The sequence below is a fragment of the Physeter macrocephalus genome, chromosome 13, assembly GCF_002837175.3.
Source record: "Physeter macrocephalus isolate SW-GA chromosome 13, ASM283717v5, whole genome shotgun sequence".
Lineage (NCBI taxonomy): Eukaryota > Metazoa > Chordata > Mammalia > Artiodactyla > Physeteridae > Physeter > Physeter macrocephalus.
Genome location: NC_041226.1, coordinates 12,751,705 through 12,768,431, shown reverse-complemented (window position 1 = coordinate 12,768,431; position 16,727 = coordinate 12,751,705). Strand labels below are relative to the sequence as shown.

The 16,727-nt window shown below is 38.7% G+C and overlaps 1 protein-coding gene across 1 annotated transcript in view; it reads left to right on the top strand.

Annotated features, from left to right (window-relative positions):
• CCDC169 (coiled-coil domain containing 169) overlaps nucleotides 1–16,485 on the top strand; it is a gene marked incomplete at its 5' end in the record, with an annotated part of 49,272 nt that extends 32,787 nt beyond the window's left edge. Inside the window, 6 exon segments of the mRNA XM_028497855.1 lie at nucleotides 6,219–6,283; nucleotides 6,285–6,315; nucleotides 6,537–6,590; nucleotides 9,426–9,433; nucleotides 13,061–13,162; nucleotides 16,386–16,485. Of these exon segments, the coding sequence (XP_028353656.1) occupies nucleotides 6,219–6,283; nucleotides 6,285–6,315; nucleotides 6,537–6,590; nucleotides 9,426–9,433; nucleotides 13,061–13,162; nucleotides 16,386–16,485 (360 nt within the window).
• Between the last annotated feature and the right edge of the window lie 242 nt (nucleotides 16,486–16,727).

Here is a 16,727-nt window from a genome sequence, read left to right as displayed (position 1 = left end):
TTCCTTATTCTTTCCCTGTTGTTTCAATCTCCTGTTGGAAGGTGACTTTTTACAAGCAAATTAAGACATGAATATAGGTGAAGTATGATACTGTTTGGAATGCTAAGATCTGTTTAGTTTCAAAAACAAAACAGAACAGCTTTTCCATGATAGTAGAAGAATTAATTTTGTGTGTGCGTGATTTGGGGTGGGGTGGGTCGTTTCTAGTGGTGTCTTCAATTTAGCTGTAGCTTTAGGATGTCTTTTTAGGCTGCAGTTTTCTAGTACATGATGACTGATTATATAATCAGATAAAACCAGCTCCTTGGGAAGACCAAGAACTTTAAGTGGGTCTTCTAATAAACTGGAAGTGATGGGATGAGAGACTGTGTGCCTATGATAAAATCGTTTTTAAATACTAGTTTATTTTGAAGTAAGTAAAATAAAGAATCAAAATCTAGAATGAACCTTAAGGTTATTATAGTATGATTTTATAATTTTTAAAGGATTTCTGATGTGTATAATAATTTCATAATTGGAATCACAAATGTATTGCTTTTAATGGTCCAAGGTACTTAATGACTAATGTCGTTTTGCAAAATCCAAAATGTGTTCTCATTTTCTCTCTAGGCAATTTTTTAAATTATTTACTTACATAACACTTTATTTTTTAGAGCAGTTTTAGGTTCACAACAAAATTGGGAGGATGGTACGGAGATTTCCCGTATACCCTCTACCCCACACATGCATGGCCGTTCCCCTTATCGACATCACTCATCAGAATGAACCTAAATTGACCCATCGTAATCACCTGAAGTCCATAGTTTACCCTAGGGTTTACCTTTGGTGTTGTACATTCTATGCGTTTGGACAAATGTATTAACAAATTTTGGAAGACCCTCAGTTGGAGGAATAGTCATTGACTTAGAGTTGAGGAACAGCAAAGTGCCTGCCGAGAGGAATATCAGTGAAATTAGAGCAGTCACTCTTCAGACCCACTTAGTGCCTTAGAACTTGGCAGCACCAGGTGCTGAAGAAGGTGGAGGCGAGGAAGGAGCTGGAAACTGAGAGATTAATTGAACATATATACGTACATGGACCAGTTAGTTACTGGGACCCCTCTGCCACCCCATGTAGCCAGGATACTCTCCTTCAGTCAGTCGTCTATTTTCTGGAAAAAAATTAAGCTGCAGTAGCTTTGGACTTTGGGCCTTCAGGCACAGATGAGGGTGAGAGTGAGATACAGGTCTAAAATGATGGAATTAAATGAAAATATGTGATCTGGATAATGGAACTCTCAGCTCTCCCCACCTTGCCCTACTCCCAGAAAACCAGCAGCTAGGATTAACCCTCAAAGAGTAGGAGATTGGAGGATTCTTCATTTGAAAAACTGAAATGCCCTTAAGAAAAGCAGTCAGTCTGTCCACCCAGAGAATACACCTCACAGACTGCCCAGGACAGGAAGGTTAACTGACTGAGGACCCTTGGTGTTGCGCTCGAAATCCATCACTGCTTTTCATCAAGACCACACCTCCCACAGGCTGTTCCAGGCCCATGATCAGGTGCAGTGGGGATACCAAGGCAGACCTATTGCTAGGAAACATGGGACCCCACTGTCAGTGACTTTGGCTTAAGGATTCCCTGCTGGCTTTGCCAGACTTTCCTTAGGCTGCATGCCAGCCTGGGATGCTTCCACTTCCAGTACGTTCTCTCCCCCTTCCCTTCACCAGGGGTCAGACTTGCATTACACTTGACTACTTTCCCAGCCCTCTCCTGTTCCTTCCCTGTCTCCTTTCACACAGACATTTCTAATAATAGAATCTTTTCACATTTAACCCCATCTTGGTATCTGCTTCTCAGAAGACCACATCTACAACTAGAGGTACTGGGAATGATATGAGAAAACAGGAGGTTAGATGGGATTTGGCACTGGCTCACTATGTAGCAGGCAGTAGGGGCTGTCCTGATTAGTAGATGTGGCACCAGTAGATCCTGGCTCAGTGTGGCTGTTCAGTCGCTAAAGATTTCACTGATGGTGACCTTGGAAAATGTTCTCATGGAGGGAAATACTGTGGAAGAAGCCATGATGCAGGCATTTGGAAAAGATGAGATTATTGCCAAATTGTATTGTCATCCTTCATAAGGATAATGAGAGGCTGAGAATAGTTAGCAAGCACTTAATATCTAAGAGTGAAAAGCAGAGAGCCTTGGTGGTGGCCTCTAAAGAGGCCGTCTATACCAGTAGTGAAAGGGCAGCCACAATAGAACAGAGAGGCTGAAGACCCGATTGTGAGGGTTGCAGAGCTCCAGAGGCATTTGAATGCCCAGTCCAAGCAGGCCTGTTACGTGAAGAGCAGGGCCCTGATGGGGATAACCAGGGATCCTAAAACTGTGACAGGACAGCTGGATGGATGCTCGTGATGATGTCAACTCTACAACTCCACCTGGACCCTCTGGATGGGCAGAGGTGGCCCACCTCTAGCTCTAGTAAGGGCTAGAGCACTCACTGTCCTGGAAGCTGCTCGACAGGCCTCTCTCCAGCAAGGCAACCAGTTCCCGCCCCCCGCCTCAGGAGCTGCCCCACCTCCAATCCTGGCTGCCAAGCCAATTCATGATGGTGCTGTTCAACAGCTATAATTTTAAAAAATTAAGAATGGAGGAGCAGGGCTTCCCTGGTGGCGCAGTGGTTGAGAGTCCACCTGCCGATGCAGGGGACGCGGGTTCGTGCCCCGGTCTGGGAGGATCCCACGTGCCGCGGAGCGGCTGGGCCCGTGAGCCATGGCCGCTGAGCCTGCGCGTCCGCAGCCTGTGCTCGGCACCGGGAGAGGCCACGGCAGTGAGAGGCCCGCGTACCGCCAAAAAAAAATAAAAAAATAAAAAAAATAAAAAGAATGGAGGAGCAGAGGCTGAGGACAGTTAACCCAATAGAAAACATAGTTCTTTGCTCATTTCCCAGACCTGAACCAATTTTCAGATCCAGAAATCATTGACCAAAGAAGTGGCTGGGTTCCTAAAAGGAAGGACCCCACAACATCAGTCCAAGTACATATCATGACAGTATCTCCAGTCTTCCCCTGAAGAGACCTCTGACCGCTTTTACAGGTGACTGTACACTGTGGGAAAGGAAATAACCAGACATTTCGAGGTCTGAGTTGACATTGATCTCCAGAATGGCAATCTGTGCTTGAAGTCCAAATCACACTGGGCCCAATGTGCCCACGGACTGCTCTACTCCCACAGTGATAATTTTTCCAGTCCCTGAGTAATTGAAGTAGATATACTTGGCAGTTGAAGTTAACCCCCCATTAGGCCCTCATCTCTGAAGTAAAAGCTATCATGGTGCAGAAAACCTAATGGAAATGTGAGAAATTGTGGCTTCCCCACCCAGGGCCAAAATTGTAAAACAAGAACAATTTGTTATCCCAAGGAAGAGGGCCTAACATAGTTCTGTTTAATTTGCTAGTCTGACCCCTGTAAAAACTAGGTGTATCTTAGAGAAAGACTGTAGGCTACTGCAGACTTAACCAATTAGTAGCACCAACTGTTTTGCCAGATGTGGTATCACTGCTAGAGCAGACTAACAAGTCTTCAATATAAGGGTATGCAGCCACTGATTTGGAGAATGCACTCTTTCCATTCCAATTAGAAAAGAGGATCAAGAAGTTTGCGACTTCTGGTTTCAGCTCCAATATGTATAGTGCCTGGGAGTCATCAATCTTGTCATAACAACAAAAAAAGGTGGATAACCTGAAAATCAATGACTCTTCTTGACTCCTTGGAAATCTGAATTTGCAGGAAAAATTCCCACCCAAAAATCTGTATGAATAGACAAATCCAGACAGTCACCGAGATCTGCCTAACCTGGAACAGAAGCTGCTGCAAACACAAACTGATAGGAACACCTATATGGTAAATGTGATAAATTACTGGAGGAAGAATAGGCAAATCCATTATTAAAGTTGGAGACGTAACACCTCCTGTCAGCAACTGATAGATCAAGAAGGCAGAAAAATCAATGAAGATATAGCTGAACTGAACATCACAATCAACTCAATCTATTGATAGTTATAGAATATTCCATCCAACAACAGCAGAATACAGATTCTTCTCAAGCTTACGTGTAACGTTCACCAATGTAAACCACATTGGTGGTTTATTAGGCACCCTATTAGAGACTCTGAGCTTCATGCGGATAGGGCCTGGGTTTGTAATTTTCACTGTGGTATCCCTACCACAATGCCTGACACATAGGAGGTGCTCGATGAATATTTTTTAATAAATAAATGAATTGTAAAATTAGCAGACAAGACAAGGAATCCAGTCTGCATGGGAATAGCAGCAAGATATATCCTAACACAGAGAAAGAATATTAAAAATGCTTAAACCCCAAAGGTTAAAACTGCAAATCCACACCAAGTAACAGAAATCATCCTTTTGTCATAGAAACTGCCACTCGATTAATATTCCTGAACCCCTGCTTTCATCATGTCACTTCTTTCATAACTTTCAATAGCTCCCAGTGTGTAGACTCCTGAAACTAGCATACACCAAGCCTTCGCTAACCAAGGCCTTCCCTAGTTATCTTACCTTGCCTCTTATTTATTGCTCAAATACTTTGCTTCAGCTCTTGAATTTATGTCTTTCCTATCTACATTTCTTGTATGAGCTTCTAGAGTTTTGGACCATATCTCATTCAGTTTTGGACCATATCTCATTAATATAAAAATAATTTTATTCCAGTTGTTTATTTGTAAATTAATTCCTTTTAGAATTTGGAGTGCATTTTCCCATTGACTCAATATTTAAAATGATTAGATCCTATTTTACATCTCTAAATATGTATTTAACAAATGATGTAAGTGAAGCATATTACTATGGAAGGCTAAGCTTGGAATCCTTGGAGAAAGGGTCTATGCAGCAAAATTTTGAACTATATCCATCACTCCCTGATTGTCCCTTCAAAAACTGTCATCCTTGAGCATTGGTTTATTTCATAAGGGTTTGATTTTCTATAGCGAACTCAGTCGGTTTATCCTCTTGTATTTACAGGGCTTTCATTGATTTTCTTCTGGAGCAAGTTTGTATTTGGGGGAGGGGGATTGAAAACCGTTCAGGACGCCAGTGCATAATTTTTGAAGACAAATAATGCCTGCCTGAGAACTATCACTGATCATGTTTTAACAAGGATGTTAAGCAAATATGCATAGTGGAGAATTGTCACTTCCAAAGGATTTGTTTTATCACTGCTGTTATTTTTAGAGACCAGAAATTGCCCTGTTTCAGCGGACCTAATTATTTCTATTAATACAATTTTTACACTTCTATTAGTTATTAACAAGTATCTAAGAGAGAATAAGCAAATTTTTTCGAGAATGAGCTGTGTTTCAGGAGAAGGGTATGCACTCTAAAATAGCTTGCAGTTTGCTCTGTGGAGATTTAAATCGGCAGCTTCCATTTTTATTTGAATGTTTCTTTTAATAAATTCGGTGACCTAGATCATGACCAACAAGAGTTGAGTAGAATTTGACTTGGCGATTTTAAAATTTAATATGTAAGAATATGGGAAATAATTGGACTTACTGGAAAAGATCAGTTATTAGTTTAGGAATTAAAATTTTAAACCAAATCAGTGTAGTGCATTATTGCTCTGGCACTTGGCTAACCTTCTTCTCTACTCGGCTTCAGCTATTTGTGATGAGGGGTATTTGTGATGAATTGATGTCTTAGATTCCAGAACTGTCCTACTCTACAATATTTTCACAGTTCCCCTCATTATCAACATTATCGCCTGTTCTAACACTCTGCTTTTGTTACCCTGGTAACAATCTTATGAATACACATACAATAATTGTTAGTGTGTGTTGTCTTTGGAGTCAGATTACCTGGATTCCAATTCCAGCTCTACCATTTATTAGCTCTGTGCCTTTGGGCAAGTTATTTAACCTCTAGCAGTTTTCTCAACAATAAAATGGAAATAAATATATTAAGCCATCTCTGTGGGTATAATAAGAATTAAATGAAATAATCTATGGAAAACACTTAGCACATGGCATATTGCTAGGGTTCAATGAATATTGTAATTATTACTATTAATGTTACTGAAAAGGTACATATTAAAGACTTCTGAAATCACAGACTGATACAGAGTAGAGGGAATTTGCCAATGAAGAAATTAGTGGTCATATTTATTGTTATTTAGAATGTGAGCACATGTAAAAATTTACTGTTTATACTTTCAGGAAGCCTTAAATACATTGCTTAAACAACTAGAGAAAGAAAAAAGGAGTCTTGAAAATCAAGTGAAAGACTGCACTGAGACTGGAACAAGAGTCAAAGGTTTGTTTTTATTCTATACTAAGACGTCCCTTTGGAACTGCCATGATTTTTAGTATGTTATCTACAAACCTACTATATAATTCTCACAATATACTTACAAAACTATTCTGTACACTACTTTAAAAAAGCATAGCAACATAAACTTAACTTAGCAGTAGTCTCGCTAGTATTGTAAATCTTCTCTGATGCTGGATTCTTTAACTTCTGTATCTTTCGCCTAGGGTTACCACAAGACCAGCCGTGAGCGCTGTACATACCTTGCCGAAAGGTCTCAGGTAACTTTTGTTTTTTTTACTTCCAAGTTCTAAGAGTTTCCTCTTACTGTAAATTATGTTTTTCACTTTTCTAGGTTTTTGATTGGTTTGGTTTGGTAGGGAAACAGCTGTTGGAAGTATGGGAAACAAAGGTACCAAGTTTCTGTATATGGAGGGTGAAAAGGAAAATATATAACTTTTATAGATAGGTAAAAATGAGATATAAGTTTCCCATATTAAGAGTGTATTTTGCATATTTGCTTCCTTAGTTGTTCTTTTAGTTTGATTTGTAATTGCTAGAATTCAAACAAATAAGTGGTTATCCCTCTGCTGTCATGAAACTTAAGGCATTTTACCTCATAGTTATGCATGGTGAAGTCTAAGATAAACCCAGCATTGCTATTGCTAGAAAGTGTGTACTTATAAATGACAGGACAGGAAAGTGATCAGTGAACTATGAAAGACATTGCACATATTTTCCAGTTTTTCATTTGCTTTTTCATTTTATTTATGATGTTGTTGGTATATAGAGTTTTTTTTTGATGTTGTCAGACCTATCTTTTATTTATGGCTTCTTATGTCATAGTTTAAAAGACTGTCTTCACCTCAGTGTTTCATAACATTCATCACATCTCTTTAGTACTTATATGGCTTAATATTTGACATTTAAATATTTAATGTTTATTAACTTTATTTTGGTATATGTTTTAAGTTTAGGATATGAATTCAATTTTCAGTGTGCATTATCCAAATGGAAGTGTCCAAAGAGCGATTGGATATATGAATCTCAGAAAAAAAAAAGAAAAGATCAGGATTGAAGATATGGATTTAGAACTGATTAGCACAGAGATGGTAAATGACACCATGTGAATGAATGAAATGCATCAGGGAGAATACACAGGGTGAAAAGAAGAGATAGTCTAAGATATAACTCTGAAGAGTTTCAACAGCGATAGTCAAGGGAAGAGGAGCCAGAAAGAGGGCTGGAGTCGTCAGGACATAGCTACGTGAGGCAAGGAGGTAGAGGACCTTGAGGCTGGTTTTGCCATAAAGGTAATCGGCTAATCACTGATCTGGAGTCTCCAGAGGTTCAATGGAAGGACTGAGAGGAAGGGAGTTAGCACTGGGGATTGGAGCCGACAAGGGGATGCATAGAACAACTTGAGAATGAGAGTCAGGGCAATAGGGGATAAAGGGAGGCTTGGACTTCTAGTGCCTATGAAGATAAGCAGGAAATTGAGACAAAATAGCATCACTCACAGTAGTCTCTTATCCATAAAATGGACAATCACTTCAAACTTTATGGTTCTGGATGCTTGCCTGGAAGCCCTGCAGCACTGGCACCCACATTCCTTTCCTCAGACCATGTTCTCTACTTGGAGTACGTTGTTTCTCTTACACTCCAGTTCTGCCTCCTTCAAGGTGTAGCAAAATGCCACCTCCCTTATGAGGCCGTGATATGATGAAAGACCACAGACTCTGGAGTCACTGCAAATTTGGATTTGAATATCAGATTTGTACCTAACTGTGGTTCAATCTTTTTTTTTTTTTTTGTGGTATGCGGGCCTCCCTCTATTGTGGCCTCTCCCGCCGCGGAGCACAGGCTCCGGACGCGCAGGCTCAGCGGCCATGGCTCACGGGCCCAGCCGCTCCGCGGCATGTGGGATCCTCCCAGACCGGGGCGCGAACCCGGTTCCCCTGCATCGGCAGGCGGACGCGCAACCACTGCGCCACCAGGGAAGCCCCGTGGTTCAATCTTTTGGGGCCTCAATTTCTTTCTTCCTCTGTAGAAGGGAAGCAGTGGTACTGTAGTTTTCTTGCAGGGGATTTGTGAAGGTTTAGAGATATAATGTAAGTAAAGTGCTGAGTGAAATGCTTGGCACATAATTGGTTCTAAATTACAGTAAATGGTGAATATTATTTTCCTGTGCTTCTTTCCCGATCTCCCTAGCCCCTCTCTCTGCGACAGGGGCATCAGAATTTCTACTTGCCTTAGCCATCCTCCTTTAGCTTTGTTTATCTGAAAAAATCATTTGGGTGGAATAGTTCCTAGTTTGATTATACAGGATCACTGAACATACAATCAAAGCCTATTTTAACAGCTTCCCAGGAAGATGTTAATCCTGTTTCCCTGTATAAATGTTAATAAGGATTTTCACTCTAGAGTGAATTGTTAATCTTTATAGTCAAAATGGTTCTGACCATGTGGATACTATGGTGACTGGAAAGGTCAATGAATGATTTGCAGTTCTTCCCATGCTGAATACATAAATAATTGATTCTTTAGTAGATACGTAGAGCTTTTTGCTGAGTCTGCTGTTTATATTTCTGCTGGCTTCACTGTTTTGACTGAAACTGAGTTTCCACATCTCAAGATTCTTCTAAGTTACACCGTGTATAAGACACTGCTTTTTAAGAATATACAAGCAATATAGCCAATATTTATAATAACTATAAATGGAGTATAACCTTTAAAAATTGTCAATCTCTGTATTATATGCCTGTAACTTACAGAATATTGTACATCAATTATATTTCAGTTTTTAAAAATGAAAGATTAAAAAAAGGATATACAGGCATACCTCAGAGATATTGCAGGTTTGATTCCAGACCACCACTATAAAACAAATATTACAGTAAAGCAAGTCACGGGAATTTTTTGGTTTCCAGTGCATATTAAATTTATGTTTATACTGTAGTGCAAGAGCATTATGTCTAAAAAACAATATCCGTACCTTAATTTTAAAATACTTTATTGCTAAAAAAATGCTAACCATCATCTAAGCCTCCAGCAGGTCAGAATCTTTTTGCTGGTGGAGGGTCTTGCCTTGATGTTGATGGCTGCTGACCGATCAGGGTGGTGGGTGCTGTGACAGTTTCTTGAAATAAAACCACAGTGAAGTTTGCCACAGAGATTGACGCTGCCTTTCACGAACGATTTCTCTGTGGAATGCAACGGTGTTTGATAGCATTCTACCCACAGTAGAACCTCTTTCAAAATCCTACTCAATCCTCTCAGTCCCTGACACTGTTATCAACTAAATCTATGTACTATTCTAAATCTTTTGTTGTCATTTCAGCAGTCTTCCCAGCGTCTTCACCAGGAGTAGATGCTGTCTCAAGAAACCACTTTCTTTGCTCATCTACATGAAGCAACTCCTTATCTGTGAAAGTTTTATCACGAGTTTGTAGCAATTCAGTCACATGTTCAGGCTCCACTTCTAATTCTAGTTCTCTCATTACTTCTAGTACTCTCATTACTTACAGATGGAAGTTACTTCCATCAGATGGAATTTACTTCCTTTACTGAAGTCTTGAACCTGTCAAAGTCATGCACGAGGATTGGAATTAGCTTCTTCCAAACTCCTCTTAACGTTGATATTTTGACCTCCTCCCATGAATCATGAACATTCTTAATGGTATCTAAATGGTGAATCCTTTCCGGAAGGTTTTCCATTTACTTTACCGGAATCCACAAAAGGAATCACTACCTATGGCAGCCCATAGCCTTACGAAATGCATTTCTTAAGTAGTAAGAGTTGAAAGTCAAAATAACTCCTTGATCCATGGGCTGCAGAATGGAGGTTGTGTTAGTAGACATGAAAACCAATCGTTGTCTATCTCCGTCGGAGCTCTTGGGTGACCAGGTGCATTGTCAATGAGCGGTAATATTTTGAAAGGAATCTTTTCTCAGATTATATAATAATAATAATGAAAAAGTTTGAAACATTTTTCAAGAATTGCCAAAATGTGACACAGAGACATGAAGTGAGCAAGTGCTATTGGAAGAATGGTGCAGATAGACTTGCTCAGTGCTGGGTGGCCACAAAACCTCGAATTTGTAGAAAAATTTCTACAGATTTATTTGTGAAGTGCGGTAAAGCAAGGTGCAGTAAAGCGAGGTGTGCCTGTACAGTGCACTGTATACTTCACAGTCAGGCAGAAAGACTGACTAGAGTTTGTTGAAACACACAATAAACTTAACTTCTATTCCCACAAACAGAATTCTAGCAATGCATCTGAGAGTTGATGAATATAATGCTTTGGTTTCCAGATAAGGCACCTGAGGCAGCTCTGTTTGATTGTAAGGCAATTCTAATTTTTAGGCTTGTTAAAGCATCAACTCCTTATTTTTCTTCCTTGAAACTTCTGCTCCTTCTTTTTCTTTGAAACTTCCTTAAAACTCATTGCTTTTAGTTCCATCCCCTGAAGAGGAAGTCTACACTCTTTCTATAAGACAGCTTTTCAAAGATTTGAAAACAGGTCTCTGTCTTCTCATAGCTTTTTTTACCCCCTAAGCTAAAATATTAAGTTACATTAGCCATTCCTCATGACACATGTTCTAGACTATCCAGCTGTTTCGTTGCCTTTTTGGACAACTCTATCTTGTTATTGTTCATTTGAAAATGGAGCTCCCAGGTTTAAATGTAGACTTGATATAATCTCAACAACATAGCTGTTAGTCTTGTCCTCACCATACTCATTTTTCTTCTCTGCTCTCTGAGCAATCATTCTGAAATACAGGTGAAGTGTTGTTCCTGGTATAAAACTTCAGTGACTTTGCATTGTCCAAAGGATCTCAGCAAAGCTGCTCAGTGTGTTTTACAAGGTCCTGTCTGACACACAGTGCCTGCCTCTCCAGCTATGTCCTTACTTACGCCCTGTACTGCAGCCAGACCAGTGATATATGTGATTCCTGTGTCTATCATCTGCTTTATTCCTTGACGCCTGTGCTGCTCCCTCTGTCTGGAATGTCCTTTCCCTAGTTCTTAATTGGCTACTATTCCATGTGGATCCCCCTAAAGCCAGAATTAGTTGCATCTGTTGTATGCTTACAAAGCACTTATGCAAACCTCTGCTAAGGCAGCAAATTGTACAATCTATTTATTTTGCTGTTTCCCCAATAGATTGTAAGAACCACAATTTGTCCTTGTACCTCAGTGCCTAATGTAGTGGTGGCACATAGAAGATGCTCAATAACATCTGCTGAGTGAATAAATGAATGAATTCCATCTTCTGGTCCAAAGTTGTCACTTTTAGAAAATTAGTTAACATTTTGCTTCACAAAGCAAAGAGTTCATCAGGTGTGAAATCCAACTGTCTGCCCTTTTGCCTTCAAATGTATTCACATCTTTATCCATCTTTCCTGTTCCTCCTTCTGCCTTAAAGAAAAAGGATCCCATACTTCTTCCCAAGTCTATCTGCTGCCTCTAGGACTCATTTCATAATTATTTTCTCATATTTTCAATCTCTCTTCCACTGACTGTGGTGTGTCCTTTGTCTGCAGCTTGCTCATCTCTTCCACCAAAATACAACAAAAACAAACTTCTGTTTTGCCCTATCCTCATAAAACTACTACCTTAGCTTTCTTTTTCTCAGCTAAACTTCATGAAAGAGTGGATACACTCACCGCCTTTGCTATTCACTCCTCGACCTCTTTCAGCTGCCTTCTGCCCCCACCACTGGGTTCTGACACAGTTTATCTCTCAATAGCCAAATACAATACCGTGACTCCTTTTCAAGCCTCCTGGTAGCAGACATGTCTGAGGCATTTCATACTGCTAAATGTGCTCACTTTTTAAAACTATCACCCACCCCCCTCGACTTCCATGCCAGTATATTTTCCTGGGTTTTCCTGTTGTTTAAATGATGTCCCTATCTTTAGTGATTCTCCTATCCCTTAAAAGTTGCTTTTCCAAGTGTATATCACCAACTCTCTTACCCCTCTGTGTGCTCTTAACAAACGATCTCATTTACTCATGGCTTCAGTTACCATCTCTAAGGTCATCAGCCTCAATTTTTCCTGAATTGCAGATTATATTTACACCACCCACAAGGTGTGTCCACTTTTGTATCCTGGAGGAATTTAAAAATAGACAATAAATGAAAATCTGATCTTGTCTTTCCATTTCAAGATACCTACAGCTCCTATTGTCTTATCAACCCTAACGGCAGAGTACATATATTATTTATATTTAGTGTCTGTAAAAACTTTTAATGGTCTTTACCAAATGGATGATATGATTTTCATAATTTACTCTATATTTATTTTAAAAATTGCATGGACTATGGGGTTGAGATAGAGGGGTTTCCAGAATCTTTAGAAGCCTGATAATACTGGAGAAGGCTAGACTTTCCCATTATTCTTCAGCTTCTCTTAGTCATGCTACAAAAGGACCTGGCTAGGAAAGAGTTAATTGGGAATTGACTGGTCCTCTTATCTCTGAAAGCAATCATGAAATAAGAGGATAAATGCTCAACTATCTGTATTTCAGGTCTCTGGCTCCTTCACTTTGTTATACAGCAGAAACTAACACACCATTGTAAAGCAATTATACTCCAATAAATATGTTAAAAAAAACCAATAAGGCGTTCCTGGGGTATTGATAATGTACTACTTCTTAATCTGGATGCTGCTTACATGGAAGTGTTGAGTTTATGAAAATTTAACAAGCTGTACATTTGTTATATGTGTACTTTTGTGTTTGTAGACTATACTTCAATTAAATTTTTTAAATCCCTTTAAAAACATAAATAAATAAAAGGCAACAGGTGAATCAACTGCCTAGAATGAAAGAGAATCTAGTGAAAACTTAAGTCTAACTATATCTTTCCTTTCTAACTAATTATATTCACATGTGAATGGTTCTCACAAAACAGGTGTCCATTGTATTTTGGAAGTTGAACGTCCAGATTTTATAGCAACAATGTAAAATAGCAGATGATAAGAGAACTTAAAGAAGTTTGTTCTCTCCATTCACTATTTATATATATTTTGTAGGTTCCAGGAATGCTTTTCGTCCTCAAACATGATAAGATCTTGTTTTCCAAGCTAGAATAATACTGTTCCCAAGTAGAGCATACAACTACACCACTAACAACGCTATAAATCCAATTAAATTATCAGCCTTAACCTTTTTAGTGAGGAAATATGGACACTGAAATAAATGTAGATGCCAGTGCAGTTTAAACTATGTTTTCCTATGTGAACAAAAGCAATTAAGAATGAATAAAGAACAGAGGAATATTTTATGAGTTTGGGAGGTTATATCTACACATGATTTTTCCGGGTCCTGTACTAAGTACAGAAGAATTACTCAGGCAATCCTTGTCTTTTATAACCTTACCTCACATAGGGAAGATATTCATATATAACTTAACAATATAAAAATTGTAAATGAAGATATAAATTAGCTATAGATCAGAATCCTTTTCAAATACAGGCATTCCAGGTGCATGCAATATAGCAAGTTTCTTTGGTGAAAATTCATGGGAAAGCAACATTTTGTTCGCTATTTGGCTAGATTGATAAGTATTCTTCCTTGAGTAGTCATAAATACTTTAAATTATAATTCATTATCTTTGTACATTTTCATCAGTGGAAATACAGTGTAGTTAAAACATTAAATTCTGGAAAAGGACTTCCCTCTGGAAACTACTATACTTCTGTGTTGGGAGGGCCCCAAGACCACTCCCGTGCACGGTTCACTAGAACAACTCACAGGACTCAGCATCTACGTGCCCACGCAGCTAAGATTTATTACAGCGAAAGGATACAAAGCAAAACCATCAAAGGAAAAGGGTGTATGAGGTGAAGTTTGGAGGAAACCAGGCACAAGCGTCTAAAAGTCCCCCAGTGGAGTCATACAGGAACAGACTTAGTTCCTCCAGCAATGAGTTGTGACAACAGGTTAAGTTTTGTATTCCAGGGACCCTCGTTAGACACTTAGTGCCCATGCATTTTCTGGCCATTTGTATATTATCTTTGGAGAAATATCTGTTCAAGTCCTTTGCCCATTTTTCAATTATTGATAAGTTGTTTGTCTTAATTTTGTCGTGTTGTTAGAGTTCTTTATATATTCTGGTTACTAGACCTTATCAGATGTATGATTTGCAAATAATTTCTCCAATTTTGGGGGTTTTTTTCTTTCTTGATAATGTGCTTTGAAGACTGAAAGTTTTGATGATGATGAAGTCCAATTGATATTGGCTTCCTAGGATCACTTTAGTGGTTGCTTGTGCTTTAGGTATCATATCTAAGAAATCATTGCCTAATTCAAGAACATAAGGATTTATACAGGTTTCCTTCCAAGAGTTTGATAGTTTTAGCTCCTTTTTGATCCACTTTGAGTTAATTTTTATATATGGTGTGAAATAAGGGTCCAATTTCAGTCTTTTGCATGTGTCTATTCAGTTGTCCTAGCACCATTTGCTGAAAAGACTATTCTTCCTCAGTTGAATTGCCTTGGCACCCTTTTAAAAAATTAACCATAAACATATGTTTATTTCTAGACTCTCGGTTCTATTCCATTGATCTATAAGTCTGTCATTATGCCAGTACCATGCTGTCTTGATGACTCTAGCTTTTCAGAAAGTTTTGAAATCAGTGAGTCTGAGTCCTTCAACTTTATTCTTCTTTTTCAAGATTGTTTTGGTTGTTCGGAGTCCCTTTATTTTCCATATGAATTTTAGGATTAGTTTGTCAATTTCTTCACAGCAATACCACAGAGCTGAGGAAAGCAGGGTAGGGCAAGTTAAAATATTACAACGCTCAGTGTTCTTGCAGAGTTTCAGTTGTGTGTGTGTGTGTGTGTGTGTGTGTGTGTGTGTGTGTTTATTGAGTTCTCCAGGATTGCTGCAAGCCTTTGGTTAATTTTTAGACTTCTGAAAAAGTTGCTTCTGACCATTTTTGCCGATTTTCTCATTGCTTTTATGGAGGAAATAATTTTTGGAGGTCTCTATTCCGTCATTTTTGCTGACATCACTCCCTGAGTAAAATATTTTTTAAAGCACCTTGCAGGGAATTGAAGCTGGCTCTTACTACATCAAGTGAGCATATGGGGTAAGTTGGCTTTATAAAGATATATAAGTCAATAAGGGAAAGATGATACCATGGAAATTCAAGAACAGGAATTCCAGTATAACTGGGCCCACAGATGTTAGAATTAGAATTCAGGGAAGCTTTAGAGAGCTTAGCAGATGTTCGTGGATCATCACCGTAGTGATTTGCCATATAGAATGGAAATTAAAGTCACAGCCTTTGAACTCTGACTTCCTGAATTCAAATTACAGATCTACTTATAACTATATAGCTTTGTTTCTTTCTTCTATCTAACAGGGCTAATGATAGTGTCTATACCATAGGGATTTTGTGAAGTTGATAGGAGTAAATAAATAAATAAATAAATAAATAAATAAAATTTAGAACAGTCCCTGACACAGATTATGTGCTATAAAAATGGTGTTATTACTATTTGTAGTATAATAGACCCCTAGTTTATTCTCCACTTCATTTTTCTTCTCATTAATAACCGCTATCTTCACTTTCTATATCACTTTTATATCACAGACCTTGGTACATATCATAGTTTCAATTTTATTGTAATTTTAGGTCACATATCTTTGGTTTACTCATGGATCCTTATTTCCATCTTGTCCCTGCTCTACTTCATGGCCTCTCTCTATGTATTTTCCTAGCTTTAATTTACGTTTCCAGAGGCAAGTATCAGAATGGTCCATCTCATCCCTCTTTGGACGAAGCTCTCCACATTAGGCCACCTCATGGGCTGCTTCCAAGCCTTTGGATTATCTGCTATTGAGCTAGTTGCCTCTCTAGCTTGACGAGATGATATGGTGTAACATATGGCTGTTTAGGATTATACAGTAAGCAGAAAATCTGCATAGGGAAATTTCTGTATGAAGGACTGTGAGCTGGGTCAACTAGGTGAAATATACAGTCCTTCCCACGTGACATACAATGTTTTTGTTGTACACAACAGCGACCGAAAAGTCACGATTAACACTTATTTATTTCAGGGGAAGATATAATTCAGTTAATCAGAAGACAATGAATGCCATGAGAGGACCAGTAAAAAAGATTTCAAGATCAAACCATCTTCCAAAACTCAATCTGTGATTCCAGAACTGTGTGGTTTACTATTTCTTCCCTTTTTTCATCTGTGATCTTCAACTTGTGAGGTTAATGTTCCACATACCTTTCAGGGATTGGAATAGATAGAAAGGGCTATCGAACTTCTCTTTAGCTCTTCTTCCAGAAGTTTGTTCCTTTGCCTGTATGAAAGTAATTTTCTCAAGTGACCCTATACCATCTAATAGCATTCTTATGATTTTAAAAATATCCTAGAAAGCCTTAAGGTT